The sequence below is a fragment of the Notamacropus eugenii genome, chromosome 2 (assembly GCF_028372415.1).
Source record: "Notamacropus eugenii isolate mMacEug1 chromosome 2, mMacEug1.pri_v2, whole genome shotgun sequence".
NCBI classification, from domain to species: Eukaryota; Metazoa; Chordata; class Mammalia; order Diprotodontia; family Macropodidae; genus Notamacropus; species Notamacropus eugenii.
Genome location: NC_092873.1, coordinates 409,524,270 through 409,547,106, shown reverse-complemented (window position 1 = coordinate 409,547,106; position 22,837 = coordinate 409,524,270). Strand labels below are relative to the sequence as shown.

Here is a 22,837-nt window from a genome sequence, read left to right as displayed (position 1 = left end):
CTTGGTGAGGGGAAGAATGCTGCTGCTTCCTTCTCCCACCCTCCAGAATTCAGAAAGTTGTCTTTTAGTGCCTCATGGCCAACAGTGGGCAGATATAGTTTCTCCATCATAGCCTTTTGAATGTATTCCATTCCACCTAAGCAGCCAACCAAAATACCTCTGTTCAGGACACATTAAGTGGAGAGGTAATAGAGAATATCCACACATGCTCAGAAGAACAACATCTTATTTATTGGACATTCTCCTCACCTACTTCTATATCTATATATTGTTTCCTATAAAAGGACCATTTCACTTTAATCTTGTGCTCCCAGGGTGTAGTATTATGCCTGGCATATAGTAGGCACTTAATAAATGGTTGTTGATTAACTGAAGGATTGATTGGCTAGCTAATGCTGGAGTTCATGGTCAGCCCAAGAGCTTTCCCATTCACCAGGATCTCAGCAATGTTCCACCAAAGCAGGATCTGTCTTTGAACACCCATCCCCTGAGTTTTCCATTCCGGTCTGCACATTAATGGAATATTCGTCAGGTGCTTGTTTCTCTCACTTTGTAAATCCTCCCAGAGGAATTTCTTAAAACTGTCAAATACTCTTGAAAATTCACAGGAAACAGAAGCTGACTTTTTCCCAGAAAGAGAAAATAAAGACCACTGTCTGTTTTGCCTAACTACCTGTCTGTACCTTGAACAAAAAGGTCATGTTGGTGGGAAGCAAAATGAAGTGAATCAGAACCAGGAGAACAAACCACACAATGATTAGGGGAATGGGAACAAGCATTAATTCAATGCCAGGTATTGTACGATGTGCTTTACAAACAATTTCTCATTTGATCCTCCCAATCCTGGGAGGTAGGTGCTATTAGAATTCTCATTTTATAGTTGAGGAAACTGAGGCCAACAGAAATTCAGTGACTTGACCAGGGTTATACAGCTAGTAAATGTCTGAGGATTTGAACTCAGATCTTTCTGACTCTAAGTCCAATGCCTTATCCTGTTCACTACCTAGCTGTCTCTGTGATAATGACTACAATCATATATGTGAAAATAAAAATAAAAGGCAGCCAAATTCAGATGTATTGCGATGGCCAACCTTGGTTCTGATAGACTGATGAAGGAATATGGTCTTTTCCACCTTTTTCTGGGGAGTGAAGTGGATCATAGGGATGAAATGCTGAATTCACTGGCAGACCTATTCATGGAGGTCTTTTGATGAGAGTAAGATCCTGGTGCCCACTAGTAGAGAGTTATAGAATAGTTGAGCTGAAAACAATCTTGAAGGAGTGTTAATTTTTTGAGCCAGAAGATGTGGATTTGAATCCCATACCTGTGCAACCTTGGGCATGTCAGTTGATGTCTATGAACCTTAATTTTCCTAACTATAGAAGAAAGGATTGGAATTGATGATCCCTAGGTTCTTTCTATCTCCAGATCTGTAATCTCATCCAACTCCCTTGTCTTTGTTGTTTGTTCAGTTGTTTCAACTGTGTCCAACTCTTTGTGACTGCATTTGGGGTTTTCTTGGAAATAATGGTTTGTCATTTCCTTCTCCAGCTACAGATGAGGAAACTGAGATATACATGGTTAAGTGACTTGCCCAGGGTCCCTTAGCTAGGAAGTGTATGAGGCCAGATTTGAACTCATGAAGATGAGTCTTCCTGATTTCGGGCCTGACATTCTATCCACTGTGCTACCTAGTAGAGACTTAATGCCAAAATATAGCAGTATCCCGAATCCTGTATTTCAAGATAGGACTACTTCAGCTCAAATGACACCTCTGACACCTACTAGTTATGGGCAAGTTATTCACCTGTCAGCCTCAGTTATCTCCTTTGTAAAGATGAACTAATCACCTCCTCTCCCTCCACGGATAGTGTGAAGAAAGATCTTCACAAACTTTAAAATGCTATAGGAATACATCCCTTTTTTAGTATTAGCTCAAAAACGATGTGTAAGAAGTCCTTGGCACCTTTTCTTCCCCTAGGCAGTCAGGCCTTGGTAATTCAGCACTGATTAATTTGTGAGGGAAACCATCAGAATCTGTGAAAAGTCAGAGTTCTAGCACATTTTAGAAGAAATGCAGTTTTATTATTTTCAAATACATTGTCACTCGTTACTGAACCATTAACAACCAGAGGTCAGGATGGCTCTGCTTTAACGAATAGCTAAGACATTTAAAATTAGGAGCATCAACGTGAAAGGAAACAATTAATGTGTTAAAATCTTTCAAATCTGGTGTCTCTTTGTAGGTTAAAGTAATTACTAACACTTTTAATTTCTTTAATAAACCTTTTCCCCACAAATAACGTAGTGCCAAACTTCAGGCAGAGTAAAATGCTAACAATTGCCAAACATTTGAAATATAAATGCCTATACATATGTGATTTACCTGTGATACAGTAGTGGTCAGAGAGCAGGTCATGGAATCTGGAAGCCCTAGGTTCAAATTCTGCCCCACTGGACCTACAGTTCCTCATCTGTAAAATGAGCTAATGAGAATCCCTTTCCAGCTCTAAATTTATGATATATTGTTATTCTTTTTGTGTCTCTCCCACTAGGTTCTGAGCTCCTTGAGGGCATGAAGGTCTTTGTTTACTTCCATGTAGCTTCTACAGAAACTTAGTCTGTTGATTGTCTCCAAATTATCTTGTATGTATCTTGTTTGCACATAGTTGTTTGTGTGTTATCTCCCCCATTAGACTGTGAGCTCCTTGAAAGAAGAGACTGTCTTCTGTCTCTTTCTCTCTCTTTCTTTCTTTCTTTTTTTGGATTCTCTAGCATTTAGCACAGTGCCTGGAGTTAGAGCGGAGGCTTAAAAAATGTTTTCTGGGGGTTTTTTTGAGGCAATTGGGGTAAAGTGATTTGCCCAGGGTCACATAGCTAGTAAATGTCTGAGTCTGGATTTGAACTTGGGTCCTCCTGACTTCAGGATCAGTGAGCTATCTATTGTGCCCTCCAGCTGCCCCAAGAAATGTTTCTTGATTGACTAACGTGGTTGCCCATCCTTTGTGACACTTGTCTTCATCTTCCTATCAGTTTGCCATGTGGGGTAGCAAATTAATTACCCAACATACTGGGATCCTTTCTTGTTTTCCACATCTAGAGGATACAACAGAGTACATAGGCTCTCTACCTGTTGTCTCTCACTCTTGCTCAGTGTCAAGCCATCATAAGTTTTCTCCCAAACGCTTCTTTGGTGATATCCTCTACTCTGAGTCTCTTTTGTGATTCCTTGCATGGAAGGTATTGCTTCTTCACACCTATCATTTGCCCACACTCCAGTGTCTTCTGGATGAATTCTTTGGAAACTGAAGTAGAATCAGGTGTGTGATGGTAAATGCTTAATAATCATCTTTCCAGGGGAAAAAAATGTATACTTGACACATTTTTAAGTTTAATTTGCTTTAACATTTTCCCCATCTCTTTGAGTACAGAAATCAACAAAATAATAAATCCAGCCCTGATGTGTAGCATTTGTCATTTTCTGAGCTGTAAATGCTCAGTGGTAGCTAAGTGGTACAGCAGATAGACCACAGGACCTGGAGTCAGGAAGACCTCAGTCCAAAGCCAGCCTTAGACACTTTCTAATTGGGCAACCCTGGGCAAATCACTTAACCTCCATTTACCTCAGTTCCTCATCTGTAAAATGGGGATACACTAGAGAAATAAATGGCAAAACACTCCAACATCTTTGCCAAAAAACAAACAAACCAAAAGTCATGGCTTTCCGTAGGGTCAGACATGACTCAGCAACAACAAAATGCTCACGTTAAAAATTTAACCATCAGCTCAGGAACCTGTATGAGCTAGCTTCAGCATGCCTCTGCCAAAATAGATGAAAACTGATATTAAAAATGTGGACCTTTTTTCAGAGGGAACTTTGGGATCATTAAAAGAACTTTGTAATTTCCCAGAGGCAACATAGATGGCTCTCCTCCTCCTGTTTAATTCTGGGCTAATCATTCTGCAGTCAATATCAGTCCAATGTGTGTGTGTGTATGTGTGCGTGCGCCTACATATACACACATTTATTTTCAAAATCATGCCTGTACTATTTTCTCATCCTGGAACTTTTTACATATATTTGTTATAATATTTTGTATACTATCATGCATCATATGTTATGTATAATATTACATATATTATGTATATATATACATATATATACACACATACATATATATGTGTGTGTATAGGCAATCTATATAAGTTTTCTAACTACATAATACCATCTGAACAATAGCCATTTGGTATCCACTTGATTTTTCTTGTCTGGATAGTTAAGCAAACTCTTTTGAGTAGTTACAGATCTTATCTAAGAGACTCTTCAGTGTTCCAGGGTCTGATGCAAATAACACAATTTCATTTACAAGATGAGGAGCAGATGAGGACCTTCATTCCCCAACCTACTCCGCCTTTTCAGCTCCCTTTTGTGTGTTGTCTTCCCCATTAGAAGGTAAGCTCATTGAGAGAAGGAACTGTGTTTCTTTTTCCCTGTATTTGTATCCTCAGTACCTGCTTTATAAACACTAATTTCCTTCCTTCCTTCTCTTTCCTTATGTTATTCAGATAGTACTCGTCCTGAGACATGTAGCTATGCTACTATTTTTCCTTTATATTCAATATTCTGTATACTCTTGCATAGACTGATAGATAATTGCTTTTTATAGCTGAGTAACAGTATTAGGGTGGGTCATCATCCTCTCTAGGCTCACTTAAAGCATCCCTAACATAATTCTAGGAGCAGACAGAACAAGAGAGATGATATAGACTTTGTCCTATTTTCCCCTGATTTTGATCTTTTTGGACAAGTTGCATATTTTCAAAGCTCCTCATTCCATGTAGCTTGTATAATATGAGTCTCTGAGATGGTGACATCTATTCAAAATGTTGTTCCTCAGTTTTTATGAGTCAGTGTTAAGTTTGGGAAAATTGCAAGCAACAGTTCAGTCTGTGATCGTGGTGAGGTTCCAGGACAGCTTATTTTGTGGAGTTCTGCAGGATATTTTGAGGTCTGTATTTGTAGTGTGAGAATTTGTCATCTGTCACTCCACGAAAGAAAGAAAACTTTTGATATAGAATTCTAGCAACCAAGTCATGTCTTGCTAGGTACTCAGTAGGTGTGAAGTTTATGCAGCATATCAACTTAATTGTTCTTCCCTTTTTCAGAAATAAATTATGCCCCCACATAGGGCGAAGAAGGGGGAGGGGAACTAGACTATGATTTCATTGGTATAAGGAACTCAGAACAAGCAAACTCCCTCTACTAACGCAGATCTGTACCTTCTGTGCACAGTTGCCTAAAACACTGAGAGGGCAGCTAGGTGACACAGTCGAAAGATTGTTGGTCTTGGAGCCAGGAAGACCTGACTTCATATCCAGCCTCAGACACTTACTAGCTGCGTAACCCTGGACAAGTCACTTAACTCTATTTGCCTCAGTTTCTTCAGGTGTAAAAGGAACTGGAGAAAGAAATGGCAAACCATTTTGGTATCTTTGCCAAGAAAACCCCAAATGGGGTTATGAAAATTAGGATGTGACTGAAAAATGACTGAATAACAATAAAACACTAAGAAGTTAAGTAATAGGGTCACACATATATGCCTGGGGTAGAGCTGGAACCCACATTTCCCTGACTACATGGTCTGAAGCCTTCCCAGCAAGTCTTACAAAAATTGCTTTTGGTTAAAGAGTTCTCGTTTTTGCCTTTACCAAATAGACACTGATAATATTTAATATAAACTTTGGACTTTAATAAGGGTCAAAGCTTGAATTAAGAAAAGTCTGGACCTAATAGTCTCCTTTGTTATCTTAAGAAAACTCAGAGAATGCCTTTTGGTGTCAGGAAGCAAATGAGGCTGACTTAGTAACTTCCTTGGGAGACCCTTTTCCTGGCTGTTAGTGATAAGGAAAAAAAAAAAACAGATATCTTGGGTTGTCATTTTAATTGAACCTTTGTTAAAGGTATCCTTTCCTGTGTCAGCTATTTCAAGTACCTGTTTAGGACAGGAGGCCTGCCATTAGAGTGGTGGGATTTCCTTCTTATCTTATGTCACAGAGACATATACTACAGAAAGGAAATTCACACAGCTTGGAATCATAAATCCCAACTGACATTGCTTTGTTAATTGTCTTGTCTTACTAAATTTACAATTTGTCAAACTAAGAGAGTTCCTTTCTCACGGTAAAATGCATATAAACCAGAAGATTTCTGTACCAGATAGTCAGATAATTTTGACTCCATAATGCATTATGCTACAGTTTTCTTTAAAGGGAATTAATTAATTAAATCATAAAATGTATGCATCTAGCCTGTTGCCTTTTCTTTAGCAAACTTTTCAAGTCAACAACACACAACTTGGAGGAAAAGAAGAATGGGATGTGTGTGGGTTGGTGTGTCCTCCCCTTCTACCTAGGTAGGAGAGCTTTATCAACATGAAGCAGCACTAGGAAGGATCGTGGGTTTTGTATCATCCTTAAGTCTCTAGGTCATTTGGTCAAGGCAAGTCAGGTCAAGAAGCATTTCTTAAGTATTTGATACGTACAAAGTGTACAAAGCATTGGGAACACCAAAGCAAGCCAAAAAAAACTCTGTCCTCACAGAGCTTACATTATAGTAGGGGATGGACAAGCCATAAAAGAAAGATGAAAAGGGGGCATGGTCCTTGTTCTAGGGCATGGTGGACCAAATCCAGAGAGGTAGAACAGGCAGTGTCTGGTGTCCATTGTAAGCACACCACCCTTTAGCAAGAATGTTTATGAGAAAGAAGCAGGAAGAGGACAAACTTGGGTTTCAGGCCTTTCCAGCTGATTCCTTATTCCCACTCATTTCCCATAACTGGCCCAGAGAATGCTTCAGGCCCAGAGGGATGAGGGTCTTACTCAGGGTGACATAGTTAGTTAATATAAAGCAGAACAGGGAATTCGACCTAGGTCTTCTGACTCCAAACCTACTTCTCTGTCTACTATGTCAGGCTTTCTTTCAATCAACAGATTAAAAAAATACAGTTTCTTGGGCTAAATGGGCTAAAATCATCTTTGGAGTAGTGGAAAGGATATTGGCATTGGTGTCAAAAGACATGGATTCAAGGTCCAGCTCTGCCTTGAACAAGTACAATGCACCTCTCGGCTTCAGTTTCTTCTTCTATAAAATGAGGGGATTGGGTGAGATCATCTCAAAACTTCTTTCTAGTTTTCTGGTCCTGTAAAGAATACTTTTTATTAAAAATAAGAAATGTATAAGGAAAGCAGGCTAAGAAAAACTGACTTTAAAAATCCCTTAAAGTGCTCAGAAATGGGCAAAATTGAAACTAAACTTATGTCATGATGCAGATATAATGAAAAAGGAAAAAAGAAAAATCGTTAGTGAGAGCTAATTATCTAATCCTACATGAATTATTTGTTAATAATGGCATATAAAATACTTTCAAGTTTGTAAAGCACCTTACATGGATTATTTCATTTGAACTTCACAACAACCCAATGAGATATATGCAGTAATTATCCTCATTTTACAGATGAGGAAAGTGAAGTTTAGGGAGGTTAAAAAACTTGCCCATGGTCATACAGCTAGTAAGCATCTGAAGTAGGATTTCAATTTGAACTTTCCTGACTCCAAGGCTGGAACACTAGCATTTCTATAGAGCTTTAAGATTTGAAAAGGACTTTAGAAATATTATCCACTTGACCCTCATAACAACCCTGGGAGATAGGTGGTATTATTATTCTTATTTTACAAATGAGAAAACTAAGGCAAACAGGTTAAATCACTTGTCCAGAGTCACACGACTAAGTGTCTGAAGCTAGATTTGAACTCGTCTTCCTGACTCCAGGCCCAGAGTTCCATCTACTGCCACAAATGTCACTTTATTAGTATGAGTAGTCTCTTTTGTCATCCTATGTGACTGTTGTCCATTTCCACAGAGGAAATATACTACAGGAATTCTTCCCAACATACTGGGGACTTCTCACTGGGTCATTTAGCATTTTGTAAATACCATTGGTGCACATGGACTATCCATTGGTCATCCCTCACTCCTATCATGTGACTGGCTCACATTTTTCAGTAAATATATTTCTTGAAAAATAGAGTTTATGCTTCTTTTCTTTTTTTCCCCATTATCATTGCTAATATGCTATAGCCAATGCACACTCACTCTCAGCTTCTCCATAACTGATTGAGTGACGTGCACCTTTAGCCCTTCAGATTGTATTATCGTGTACTGCATAGGTATAATGATATTTTAAAAATATGGCTGCTTCTTTTAGGTAGTCATTTTGGGGTCATTAAAAGTATTGCACAATTTCTCAAATGCAATCCAATCTGTTCTCATCTTCCCATTTGCCATATTTGAAATGCTAGAAATTAGATAAGACTTTATATTAGAAATACAGGTTTTAGTAACAAATGTGTTACAAAGTGAACTGGTCTTCAGACTAAATGACTTTAAGGAATTAACTTAGACTTAGCTGGCAATGACAATGCGGAAGGAGTCACACCCTAAATATGGATAGTTCTTGCATTATGGAAGTCTATCCTTCCACCTCTACATAAAATAATTTTTATGTAGTGCAAATTTGCCCCTACTCACCCACCCCCACTTAGCCCATTATAACAAAAGCATGTACAAAACAGTACCTCTGTGCAAATCATAAAAGTTACTAAAATGCAGACATATTAAATACTGTACCATAATAAATAGAATTATGAAATGGAAGGTAAAATTAGTGATAAAGTATGCACAGTACTGTACATAAAGTTAGCATGGATATGCAGCATGTTGTCCCTTCCTTATCCACCGCTTCCAACCTTTATCACTGGCGGTTGACTGTGCAACTTATTTGTGAAACTATCCAGAGACATTTGGACATTTTTTCCTTTGTATATCTGACAATAGCAAGCAATGTTATCCTCAACTAGTGTGTGAACTTTTAAAAATCTTGGATCATTTCGATCTATCTTTAAAAGTTCACCCAAATGATGAAATGCTTCTGCTGGCTGTTTTGTTGCAGACCTTTCTTCAGCCTTGGGTTCTGAAGCTTTCTTTTTTCTTCTGCAATCTTTGCAGCTAGTAGCTCGATAAGATCCCCATTAGGACTGTTCTTCTCCATGAACTTGTCCATGTCATTCTCATTCACTTCTAGCTCCAATTCTTGTGTTAATTTTACAATCTTGTTGCACACTTAATTGTGAAACACTTTTTGCCAAACTCTCTTCATACCTGTTTCTGTTACATCTTCCCAATATTGCCTTAGCAATATTCCAGATTGCATGGTAAATATTAAAGGACTTTCAAAAATCTCTCAGTAGCAAGTCCTTTTCTGCCTCCAAAGCTGCAATTACTTGGGCAAATGTACTAAGTAAATGATTTATCTTAAAATTTTCCATCACTCCTGATCCATAGGTTGTAATAATGAGGTAGTGTTAGAGGGAAGGTGGAACACTTTAGCGTTTTCATAAAAATCATTCATAGGGAGAGGATGACCTGGGGCATTCTCCAAAATAGTAGAATCTTGAAAGGAATGTCATTATCATTACAAAACTTCTTGCGACTTCAGGAAGGAAGCAGTATATAAACCATTGTTCAAAGATGGGAAGGGTTATCCATGCCTTTGGGTTAGCAGAAATGTTGCTTTGCCAATTCCTTTCAATGCTCTGGGGTTTTCTGAGTGGTGCCGGAGAACAGGTTTTAATTTGCAAGTCCCAGATGCATTCCCTCCAAGCAGAAGAGTAACTATATTTTGAAGCTTTATGCCCTGGCATAGTTTTTTCCTCCACTGAGATGTAGGTTCGAGATGCCACTCTTTGATAAAATAGGTCAGTTTCATTTACATTAAAGATTTGCTCTGGCAAATAGGGACTTTCTTTTTTTTAATCTATTTTTAATTATTATTTTTTGCAAGAAAGCTTTAATATCTTCACTATTAGCCTCTCTTGATACTTGAACAATTTTAAAATCAGAATTGGAAGTGGAATTCTTCCAGAATTCTTTATGTAAAGACAAATTTGCGTGATGCAAATTCACGTAAAGTGAGAACTATCTGTACTGCAAATGGACTACTCATAGTTTCTTTTTCTCTCAGGTACTTTTGTCTCTGCCTTCACTGTGCTATGTGGAGCCCGGACTGACCTCCCCGACAGGCACATGTGCTGTGTCTTCTGGTTGAATATTGCTGCAGCTCTCATTCAGATCCTGACAGCCATTGTGATGGTGGGCTGGATCATGAGTATATTCTGGGGAATGGATATGGTCATTCTCGCCAGTAAGTAACTTATAATCAGCCACATCTCCCCCACTTCTCTCTCAAACCTCTTGGCATAAGGATCTAGTCAAGAAGACACAGGGTCGGGAGACCAGCGGACAGACAGAAGTGTGGGGAATTTGACCAGAAAAGATTTGAAATCACGGACCAGTCCACAATTGCCAGGAGCTTTGGTGTTCTCCTCAGGGAATTATTTGCCCTATTCCAATACAATGCTCATGTAAGATTAGGACACTCTATGGGCTTTCCAGGAAACACTTTATTGTTGATGGATTTCTCCCCATTTTCTCTGAGGCTAGAATAGAACAGATATCAACCAATATTTCCATTCATTACCAGCCTTCCCTTCTCACCCATTACCGAATGTCTTTTTGTTTCCCCTTGGCAAGAACGATCAGCATGCTAGAGCATCAATACATGCAGAAAGATTCTGTAATGGAAAAAATATGATAAGTTGGTTTCAGATAATCCCTTCCCTAAGGACATCTGAGTTGATGGGAAAAATCAGGTCTCATCTAGGATGTATGGGTACTGCTATCAACCTTAGTCAGGGGGAGTGAGAAGAGGTGAGTTGATCGCCTAGACAGCTCAAGGGATCTCAGTCTCTATGTCTTACTTTATACAATTGAGCTGGGAGCTTAGAGAAAATGTGGTCAGGGTTGATTGACAGGAAAAGACCTCTGGAAAGAAGGTCCTCCTGTATGTAGTGAGTCACAAAAATGATGATCACACAGGTGAACTAACAATGTCTAGGAAGAAATAATATGGCAACCGTAGTCTGTATGACATGCCTACATAAGAGTCAGTGCATAGATTCTAGGTTAAAACAAAAAAGGTGAGGAAACATGAACATATCTAAAGAAACAAAGCCATTCATAAATATCAGCTAAGTGAATATGATTAATACTTAATATGAAAGAAAAACTCAACAGAGCAGGGAAAGTACAGGGCACACACTTGAGCGAGGAAAATCTAGACAATGTAGAGAGTAAACTCATAAAAACTCAGAGTTGGAAGGTGAGAAGTCATTTACTCCAACCCATGCCCATTGAGGAATATTCTTATAATATCCTCAACCATTGGTCATCCATACTTTGTTTGAAGACCTTCAGTGACTAGGAATTCACTACCTCTAAAGGAAGCCTATTCTGTATTTTAACTTCTACTTCCTTAAACACTTTATTCATTGTTCTTTGTCCTGCTCTTTAGACAAAGGTATGTTGGTGAATGTTTAACAACCAGCTTTCCAAAGCAGAACACACTTTTAAGTTTATTATCATTAAATTTAATTATTGACACAGTTTATTATGCATTGTTAATATTTCTCCATCACTTTCTTAAGTCTAGATAATCAGCAATAAATCAAGCCCTGGTTTGTGGCATTTTCCAAGATGTAAAGGCTCACACTGAAAATTTTACAAATGGTAGATGGTATGAGTTGATTTCAACACATGCCTGTCTTTAGGGAAAAGCAAAACAAGCCTAATAATGCTTCTTCCACATAATGACCTTTCAAATACCTGAAGACCTATCATGTGCTCCTTAGACCTTTTGTTTCAAAGGTCAGACTTTGAATTTCCCTCAACTGAACTTTATATGGTGTGGTCTCCAGTCCTCTTTTCATCCTGGTCACCGCCTTTGGATGCATTCTAATTTGTCAATATTCTTTCTATTACTCTAGACTCTGGAGTTAAATATAATCCTCCGGTTGTGTCCTGATCAGGACAGAATACAGAAGTAGAATCACTCACTTCGTTCTGGACACCATGGCTCTCTCAATACAGCCTAAGATTATATTCAGTTTCTTGGATATTACATTACATTGTTAAGTCACTGAGCTTGCAGTCTACTAAGACCTCAAGATCTTTATTACAGGCACCATCTAGTGACATCTTCCCCATCCTGTATTTGTGCAATTTACTATTTAACCCAAATGTAGGACTTTAACTTTATCTATACTAATTGGAGATTAATAGAATAGACTTTTCAAATGTCAGGAACTAGAGAAACTTCCAGCAAAGCTCAAAGGAGAAACAAGAGCCTATATCTAAAAGCATCTTTTAACATTTAAAACACTAGTTTGAAAATTTGTTGAGTTTCTGAATCTCTTTAATGGGAACAACTACTTTTCTCCTACTTCATTCCATTAAAATACACACATACACATTTCATCAGGATGAATGGAAAGACTGACAAGTCTCAGAGAGGAGAATTGCTTTTGATGTGATGCCAATGAAATATCTGGGTTTTTTAAATTGAATAATGTAAATAAATGGTTAATTTTGGCCAGAAACAGAAGCATACACATGGTTGTCTTATAAGCATTAGTACTAAAGGATAATATTTGACAGGTGATCTAGAGGACTTTTGTGAACCATTATAAAGCTCCTGCTAAGATCTACTGATTTAGAGATTTCTTTCAGAGCAGTTATCAGAAAGCCCAGTAGATTATATATTTCACTTTTTTATTATTATGGCTTGTTTTCTGTGACAGCTTTAGTTGTTTTGCCATCACCTTATAGGCTCAAATGTGCAAAACCAACATTCAACATAGTTTCTCTCCTCCTGGGAACTTTGCATGTAATTAGGCTATTATATCACCAGGTGAATTACGGGTTTTTTACGGTGACTTAATTGTCTGAACAGCCAGGCTTTTCATTGTCATGCTTAACTGAGAAAAGGAAATTAGATGCTTTTCCACTGAATTATGGTTTTGAATATGAGGTATTGTTTGTTTTTGTAAAAATATAACTCTTGAAAACATCTAAAGATAAATATTAATCAATATTGCTTATCATTAATGTTTTAAATGGGCATTTTTTTAAAAAAGAAAAGAGGTATAATTACATACTTTTCTGATTAATCCTTAACTATTTTTAATTACCATCTCAATCTGGCTTTCTCCCTAGGCTTGAATAAACATTTGAAAAAAACTGATCAAAATCTTTTCCTTAATCAATTAACCAATCAACAAACATTTATTAATGTCTTCTATGTGCCAGGCATTCTGCTGAGTGAAAAGTCCTTCCTGGGCGTATTCAAGTCCTCTGGTATTTTAAAGTGGGTTGATGCTATGATAAAATCTTCTATTTTCTACCATGAAAGAATCTTTTGACTGTCACTGGCTCCTTAGTACTCCCCATTCTCATTACCTAAATGTCCAAGTGTTCTTTATCTCCTAGTATAAGGAAGAAACCGACAGAGCCAGATTTCTGGTCTTCAGCTCTTAGTTTTTTTTTTTTCTTTTCCTGATGCTGTGTCCAAAGAATTACCCCAAAAAGGGGGGAAATAAAACCCAAAAAGCACTTCTTTGCCAGCACAAAATACTATGGCTTTTTTTTTTTTCCAACCAGAAGGCAGTAATTTCCCTCTCCCTTAAACTTAGCTTTTTGCCCTTTGAAGCTAGAGCATTGTTATTTATAATTGGCAACAAATGGGCTCATAGCAACCATCCTGTAAACAAGATGAACTATAAATTTGGTTTGAATGGAAAAATGTTTTCTGAAATTCAGAAAACCAAGCTTATCAAACCATACATCAACATATTTGCTTTCTTTCGTATAGAATTTTCTTTTCATTCAGGCGGATCTCTACTCATTTATAACTCAGAGTCTTAGGGAGGGACTTAAAGTCTCAGAGAGTAATCGCCTGTGGTCAGTGGCTGGTGACCTGCACAGCCCTCCCTCACTCAAAACAAAGTCAAGTGCAAGTCATGTCATTAGAGGTAGAATTTGTAGCTTTGTCTTCCTGAATCCAAATATAGCACTCTATCTAGTACATTCAAGCTTCCTCTCATTAGTTAATCAATAAACATTTATTAAACATTTACTTTGTGCCACGGCTGTTGAGATGGGGCACTGGATGGAGCTCCAGGCCTAGAGTCAGGAAAACTCCTTCTTGAGTTCAAATCCAGCCTCAGATGCTAACTAGTTGTATGACCCTGGCCAAGTCACTTAACTGTTTGCCTCAGTTTCCTTATCTGTTAAAAAACAAATGAGCTGGAGAAGGAAATGGCAAACCATTTCAGTATCTCTACCAAGAAAACCCCATTTGGGTTCATGAAGAGTTGGACATGACTGAAAAATGACTCAACTCTGTGCTGGGCACTGTGCTGAATACTGGGAATACACAGAAAGGTAAAAATAGTCCCTACCCTCTAGGAGCTCCCAATCTGATGGGGGAGGCAACGTATTAATAACTATGTACAAATAAGTCATGTACAGGATAAATTGGAAATAATCAACAGAGAGAAGGCAGTAGCATTAAGGATTATCAGACCCTAATACTATAACATAACTTTTCAGAATCCATTTACATACAACATAACAAGGGTCGTAACAGAATTATAAAATGTCTTGCCATCCACCTATCTAGAGAGACACTCATCACTACCTCCCATGTGTTAACCGTTTGTTGTGATTTCTCAGATTTCCTGGTTTCATCCTCCCTCAGAGTATCATTGGTATTCTACATAGAATTGATATTGTGATCAGTTCCGATGATAGCACCACATTTTAGGAAGCTCGTGATGCTCTCCTCACAGCAACCCAGTCACATAAGGAGCACAAAATTTGTTAGACCCATTTCACAGAGTAGAGAACTGAGGCTCAAAAAAGAGGAACTGACATGTCCAGTTAGTAAAGTAGCTTTCTTTAACAAGCTGAGTGAGGATGGCCAGGATGATGAGGGCCCTGAAAACCTGACCATGGGAGAATTGGTTTAAAGACATGAGGATGATGGGGGCCCATGTAGCATGTGACTGTTGTCTTCAATTACTTCAAGGGCTGCCATGACTAAAATGGATTCAATTTTTTTTTTCTCAGTCCCAGAGAGACAAATTCTGTATCACTCCCCTTCTCAGAAACCAATACTGATTTCTAATAGCCTCACATGTCAAAACTATGAATTTTAAGTTTTTAACATAAAAAATGAGTCTCCACAACATCCACTGTGCCTTTTGTAATTGGCTAGGTTACAGTGCAATCTAGGCTTTCCTTCCATCACCACCACCCTAAATTACTGTGTGCAGATCACTGTGCCAGACTCTAGGAGGAGTCACAAAACTTAGATGAGACATAGACTCTGTCCTCTGGAATCTCCCTATTTAGTAGGGGGATGAGTGACAACAGAGATAGCTGTAAGACACACTATTAAATGTTAAGTGCATTAGATATATCCAGTGAAGCATGTGCACATGATCCATACACCCAGAAAAGGGCCCTAGGCAGGCACCAAAACAAAAAAAGGCTACATGCAGTCCAAGGGGCAAGGTGGTTATTGATCAGTAGGGTCAGGAAAGGCTTTGTAGAGCAGAGGTATTTGAGGCAAGGTAGATTTTTAAAGATGGGTAGACTTTCATCACGTGAAAAGCAAAGAGAAGGTATTCCAGACATGGGACAAAGTACAGAAATTGTGTATGGTCAGGGGTCCAAGAACAGCCCAGGTGGACTGGAGCAGAGAGCTCACGGATGAATGCAAGATGAGAGAAGCCTAGGTAGGGTGGTTGCAGATTGTGGGGAGCCTTGAATGCCAGGCAATGGCAATCTGACTTCACTCTGGAGGCCAGAGGGAGCCTTTGGAGATTTTTTGAGCAGTCAGAGATCCTACCTTCTCCTGGAAGCCTTTCCTAATATCTCTTAATTGTAGGGACCTCCTTCTGTTATTTCCCATTTATCCCACCCCTACCTTATTTGTACGTAGTTGTTTTCATGTTGTTTTCCCTGTCACATTATGAGCTCCTTAAGGACAGGAACTGTCCTTTGCCTTTTTTGGTATCCCTAGCACTTAACAGAGTGTTGGGCACATAGTATGTACTTAATGAATGTTTACTGACTGACTCACCAGTCTATGCATAAGAAATGGTTATTCTAGCAGCAATATGAAGGATGATTTGGAGAAGGCAAAGTGAAAGTCAAAAAACCAATTAGGAGACTGTCACAGTAGGATAGGTCCCCAGGAGGGTCCACATTAGTCTGGTAGCCATGGGAAATAGAGTAGAGGGGACAGATTGAGAGATGTTGCCAAGGTGGGATCGTCAGACTTGGCAACCAGTTAGATATATGTAGGGAAAGAGAAGAGTCCAAGATAACTCAGAGCTTATGAACATTTGAGCCAGGGTGAGTGATGGTGCTACAGACAGAAATAGCTCAAAAACAAGCATTTTTGGAATGCTGTGCCCAGTGCATGACCCTCCTATTAGTCTGCACAGACATTACCCTGGCAGGAACATTCTTCCTCTTTGTTCCTACATCCTCCAACTTTGGGAAGTCTTCTCACACTAGCCCCGCTCAGCTTCAGTCATTCTGATCAGCATGGGCTGATCCTCTCTGCTGTAGTTAAGCCTGGGTCCTACTCATGACACTGTAAATTCTACTATATTTAGCACAGGCACTTTCTGTGTATTCCAGCCCCAGTCTTTCATGCCTTTATAAAGTTCTCAGTGCTCAATAAATAGGGCTGTCAGCTTTGGAGTCATGGAAGGCTGAGGAATCAGGAATGTGAGATTAGAGCCGGGGAACCAAGGCAATGCTGGGAGCAAAGGTCAGATGTAAGGCTGGGGAGGAAGATGGACCTGGAATTACTTGGCAGCTCACAATCAAGATGGAGTCAGAGGTCAAAGGCCCAGTGAGCAGACCCCCTCGTCTCCCTCTCAGCTGCTTCCACAGTCATACACACATCTTAGAAAGAATCACATGGTGCAGTGCTTGTCTTAGACCCAACTCCTAGCAGGTGAGACAGACAGACAGATGGGGTTGGGGATAGGGGGTTGTGTTGGAGTGGAGTAATAGTAAAGGAGGTAGGACCAGTGTCATGGATGGCAGAGGGCTGTCAAAACAAATTAGGGGGCAGGTTAAAAGGGATCAGTTTAAATAGAGTTTTCAAAAACTGGATAAAGATTTAAGTGTGGAAATGATCCAACCAGTAAGCTCACAGGGTCTAGGGCTTTTATGGGTACCAGAATGAACTCAAAGAAAGAAAAAATTAGCTAGTCCTTTACAAGCCAGAAGGTGTTCCAGAACACTCCGGGGCAAAGCAGAAGATCAAACCACATATTATCTGGAGTTTCAGATGCCATAGGGCAAGGTCAGGCAACACTCCTCCCACCCTCTACACACACACACACACACACACACACACACACACACACACACACACACACACACCCCTCCCCTACTTGTGTTGAGGGTACCATCAATAAAACAAAACTGTGCATTTTTATAAAATATGATAAAAATAGTATTTCTAACAGTCCTGTCACCAGAAATACAGTTATCAAAAAGTGGCCCAATTCACTGTACCTGAAGCACCTTCACCCATCTGTGCCTGGGCTGTTTTGGCATCTCCATTTTCTTCAGGATTGTTCCTCTCCTTACCAACATCAACCTTTGCCTTCTAAAAAGTTATTCATATTTACATCCTTGGAGGCATCCTGTGTTCTTCACTCTCCCTCACCTCATATAACTCATACAGGTTCAATGTGCAATATCCATCTCCTCCTCTCTATTCACATGAGCCCAACCCTCATTGACTCTCTCCTGAACAAAGAAAACAGCCTCCTAATGGTTCTCCCTGCCCCCAGTCTCATCCTTCTCTAATCCCTCCTCCAAGCAGCTGCCAAACTGATATCTTTACAACAGAGGTTTTCACCATGTTACTTTCCTATTCAAGAACTTTCAATGGCTCCGCATTACCTCTAAGATCAAGTACAAATTCCTGTTTGGCATTTAAAGTCCATCGTATCTAACTCCAACCTATTTTTCCAAACTCAATTCCCATTACTTTTTCTCATGAGCCCTATATTTTAGTTGGATTGGCTTATTTGCTATTTCCCACACAATAGTTCATCTCCTATCTCTGTGTCTTTGCATCTATGCCTTGAATACTCACTCCTAACTCTTAGAACCCCTACTTTCCTTCAAGGAATCTCAAGAACCCCTCCCCCATATATACAAGACCTTTCCTGATCTCCCCAGTTATTATTGGCCTCACACCAAAATTACTTTGGATTTACTTTAGACTCTATAGTGACATCTGTTGATGTGTTGTACTCTGCCTTCCCTCCCTTTCCCACCCCAATGTAAGCTCATGAAGGACAAAGATTGCTTTGTTTTTAATCTTTGTATTCACAGTGTCTGGGTGCCAAATTAATGCTTGTTGGCTGAATGAATGAATGAATGAAGAAACCAGGAAATCTCACAGATGCAGAAGGGGAGGGAAGTCAAAGGTCAGGAACCCAGACAAATAGAGACAGCAGTAGGTAGTGGGTACCAGAGGCAAGGAAACCCTTTTACCATAGTCAAGGAGTCTCATGGACTCTCTCCTGGAATAGTGTACTATACTAATGCCTATCACTTGCTTGGGGGCTCTATTTGGAAATTCATGGGGGTTGGGAGAGGGGGATGGCCCTGGGAATGGAGGTGGAGCTGCCTATAAGGTTAATCTGGCAGGAGTAGAGAGTTAGGTCCTAACTAGTGTTGACTGACTGGAAGCCCAGGACCCTAAAGAAACTCTTAGACCTCTTGGTATTTATAGCAACCACTCAGATTGGGGATGGAAAGGGAAGGCAGAGATCCAGGGAGAAGAAAAAGATTCAACTCTCAGAGAGACTTGGACTTCAGTAGCCTTTTCATCTCCAGAATTAGATTCCCTAAGGCATGGCTTCTTGAGTCCCTTTGCACCCACCCACCCATCCCATAGGGGCCTTGGATAAATTTCAGGAGGCCTGTGAACTTGGAGAAAATGCATTTTTACTTTTACTAACCACTAACCAAAATTTAGCATTTACTTCAATTATGAACATAGACAGCAACATATTTTAAGAACAGGTACACCAGATTGAACTCCTGCCCTAGGGGAGGTTGGGCATCTGCCCAATGACTTAAGGGTAGTCTAAACTTTTCACTAGGAGATGGAGCAGGAAGAGAGTTGAGTATCTACCATGCTCCTAATCCTGCTCTTCAGGAGAGGAGAAGAAGAATTAACGCCCCAAATTCTTCAGAAACCATGAGGATTTTCCCAGTCAGCCAATGAGCATTTATTAAGCCAGTTACGTGCCAGGCACTATGCTAAACATTGGGATTGCACAAAGAAAGGCAAAAGACGGTCTCTGCTCTCAAGGTCACAGTCATCATGGAAACAACTACCTGAAAACAAGATATATAAGCAGATAGACTGGAAGTAATCAACAGAGGGAAGGCACTAGCATTAAGGATCAGGGAAGGCATGAAGGACAGCCAATGGAAATGCCCAAACTCAGGAGATAGGGATCTTTTGGACTTTTTGCTGATGACAGATTCTCTTTGTTAACCACTTCCTTTCTTGGTCCCTTTCCTTCCTTCTATTCTGTTTCTTCCTTTCCTTGTCAAACCAAGTTTCTGTTTGGGAGCTCTTGTTCTGGAATTGATTAAGCAACCCATCATGGTTCCTAGAACTCATCCTTTCCAAAGAGGCTCTCTAAAATAAGGCATCTGGTATCAGTGCTTCCCAAAATTCCATTAGCCCAGTTATCAAGTGTTCATAGAATCACAGAATGTTCGAGAATTATGTTTGGAGAGCATGTGGAGCAACTCCCTTCTTTGACAGATGAGTAAACTGAGGCCTAGAGAGATGAAAGTCTTACCTAAGGTCCCTACAGTCAGTGAGAAGGAGAGGAAAAACCAAACTCTTTTCCCTCCTAGATTTGACTGCGTTTGCTTTAGGGGGAAGGGGAAGAAAGCTCTACTTTCTACTACCATATATCCTTGTATCCTTCCTACCATATACCTTACATCCTTTCAACATCAAAATTTCCTAGTCACAAAGTGCTTTACATTCAGGATCTCATTTATTCCTCCCAACCTCAAACAGGAGCCAATCCTAAGAGGAGAGTGAATCGACAAATACTACATAGAAGGGCTTGATTTATTATTGATTTATTATTAGTTTTTGGTTGCCTAGATTTAAGAAAATAATGGGAAAATGTTAGTAATGCAAGTTAAACCCTAAAATGTGTCATGGTCTTCAGAGAGACAGTTGTTAAACATCTACCAGCCTATTTCTGCCCATGAAGCAGGTAGCCAAAGATGAAAATTCCCATATATGAATCTCATTTTTGCAGATCAGAATAGAATATTAGAGATGAAAAGAACCTTAATAGCATTTAGTCCACTTCTGCTCATTATACAGATGGGGAAACTGAGTTTTAGGTCTGGGAAATGACTCACTCATAGTCTTATGACTAGTAAGTGGCAGGGCCAGGATTGGGAGCCCATCCTGCTGCTCTATCTAGCCCAAGGTTTGCTTATCACATCACTCTCCAGCTCCCCCATAGAAAGGGAAGCAGGTTCCTATCCATGTGATATGAATGAAGTAAGAAATCTTTCCATCCTGGGGTTCCTATTCTGCTACCCTCTTCAGGTAAGGCACCATCCATCTCCATCTACTGTGTCCCTCCTTTGTCTAACAAATTGGAAGTAAAGTGAGGGTGATGAACAGTAAGGAAGAGAGAGGAACAGGTGGAATTACATCTGTCTTTGAACTAGCAGGGGGTAGTTAGTCAGGAAGAGAAATCATACAAGACCTGTGCTTTTCAATCCAGTGACGCTGGCTTTGTAGTTGTTCCACCTGTCGTGGCATTTTCTCTGGCTGTTCCCCATGCATGGAATGTTCTCTCTCGTCTGCTCTGACTACTGATCTTTCTGGGTTTGAGTCTCAACTAAAGTCCTACCTTCTACAGGATGCCTTCCCCAACCCCTCTTAATTCCAATGCTTTCCCTCTTTCAATGATTTCCTATTTATCCTGCATATGGCATGCTTTGTATTTATTTGTTTTGCAGTTTGTCTCTCCTTTTGGATTGTAAATTCCTTGAAGGCAGGGGCTGTCTTTTGCCTTTTTTTTTTTTTAACTCAAGAGCTTAGCACAGTGCCTGCCCATAGTTGGTGCTTAATAAGTGTTTATTGATTGATTCCTGCCATTTTACACATGTCTTATTAGGAATTTCATGTCTCCTTGATAGATCAAGGTTAGGAGTTCCCATCTTGGTAGCCTTATGTTGCCTTTCAAACCCTTGGGAGACCCTGTGTTTATTCTAATAATGCCATTTTTATGAGCAACTTGGTTGGAAAGCTTCTTTGGGCATTTGCTTCTAGACCTTATTTATCAATTATACACAAAAAAATCAGATTCAGTACTTTATGGTCATTTCCCACAGTTAGCCAAAAAATGATAATGCTTAGAGTGATCATGTACTCCTACACCAATCATGGCTACAGATGGCTTTTAGTCATTTCTAAAAATTAAATCTGCTTTCCAAGGAAGATTTGCTACCACTGAACAGAGTCAAAAGATATATTAGCAACAAGCTCTGAAAGCAATTTCTCAGAAAGTACTCCCAAAATGGGCTCAGGCATAATACTCTTAGGATTTGTAAGTTCTAGTGTTTTTGCCTAAAAGAGCAGGTTTGTTAGTTTGGGATCACGCATCAGGCTTCAAAGGCTATCCTACTCATCTCATGGGAGTTTCAGAAGAGGTTTGGGAATTTAATGATTTTTCTGATTAATTTTAGGGGAGGAGAAGGGTTAGATCAGTGCTTTTATCTTTGAAGTGATCTCCCAGGTTTGGAAACTCAGCCCACCAATTCAGTTTGGCATGTGTACTTACTATCTTAGATCCCTGGGACAATGAGAAAATGATCCTTACCCAGCTAGTAAGAAGCTGGACTCAAAACTAAGCCTTTCCAAATCTAAGACTAGACCTTGAGTCTCTGTCATTAACAAGACAGGTTCATTAAAGCATTGGAGAGTCGGGGGGAGGGGAGGTGCAGGTGGGTAGTTACTAATAATTTACCAAGAAATATTCCCAGCAAATGGAAAATTAGAGAAAATGTGACATAGAGAAGAGCACTGAAATTGAGATCTTAAGAGCATTTCTCTGCTATATTTGCATTATTAAGTAATTAATACTAACTTTTTGAATCCCAGTAACCTGGATTACAGTTCATGGGATCAAAGATTTAGAGTTGGAAGGGACCTCCAAAGTCATCTGATTGTCTCTCATTTTACATAGGAGAAAACTGATTTCTAACTAATGAGTAGACAAAGGTGGAATTTAAACTGGCCTTCTGATTCCAAAGTCAGCGTTCTTTTCACTGTAGCACTTTCCACAGAATAAATGCCAGGAGCTGGACACGGCCCCTGCCCAATGAATGGTAGCTCACCTTGAGCTGTGTATACATATATTCCACAGGCAGCAGGTTGCCTCCACTGGTTATTTTACCTTCTTCAGAATGGTTATATGTTATTGATAGGTTACTTTTGGCACCCAGACCCAACCTGAATCCACCAAGATGTGGGCATAGGAAGGGATGATAGTAATGGAAAGAGTGAGGAAAAAGACAGACAGGGCGGCAAGGAGGTCAACCCTAGCTAAGGATCTTGCAGTCAATCAGTCAGTAACCATTTATTAAGAGCTGACTATGTCTGTGCCAACTTCTGCTTGAGACCTACGGATATTCCTCAGAAGCTTACTGAGGAATTAGAAATGACTTTCTTGCAGTTCTGGCCTTTTATGCATGACCTCTACCAGTCAGAGGAAACAGA

General features: G+C 39.6%; 1 protein-coding gene and 1 long non-coding RNA gene across 2 annotated transcripts in view; one reads left to right on the top strand and one right to left on the bottom strand.

Annotated features, from left to right (window-relative positions):
* Window positions 1-22,837, top strand: part of STUM (stum, mechanosensory transduction mediator homolog) — a 109,173-nt gene that overhangs the window by 72,423 nt on the left and 13,913 nt on the right. The window contains exon 2 of the mRNA XM_072647688.1: window positions 10,082-10,261. Within this exon, the coding sequence (XP_072503789.1) occupies window positions 10,082-10,261 (180 nt within the window). The remainder of the gene's footprint in view (window positions 1-10,081; window positions 10,262-22,837) is intronic.
* Window positions 1-22,837, bottom strand: part of LOC140529200 (uncharacterized) — a 54,696-nt gene that overhangs the window by 25,999 nt on the left and 5,860 nt on the right. The gene's annotated exons all lie outside the window — the stretch shown is intronic.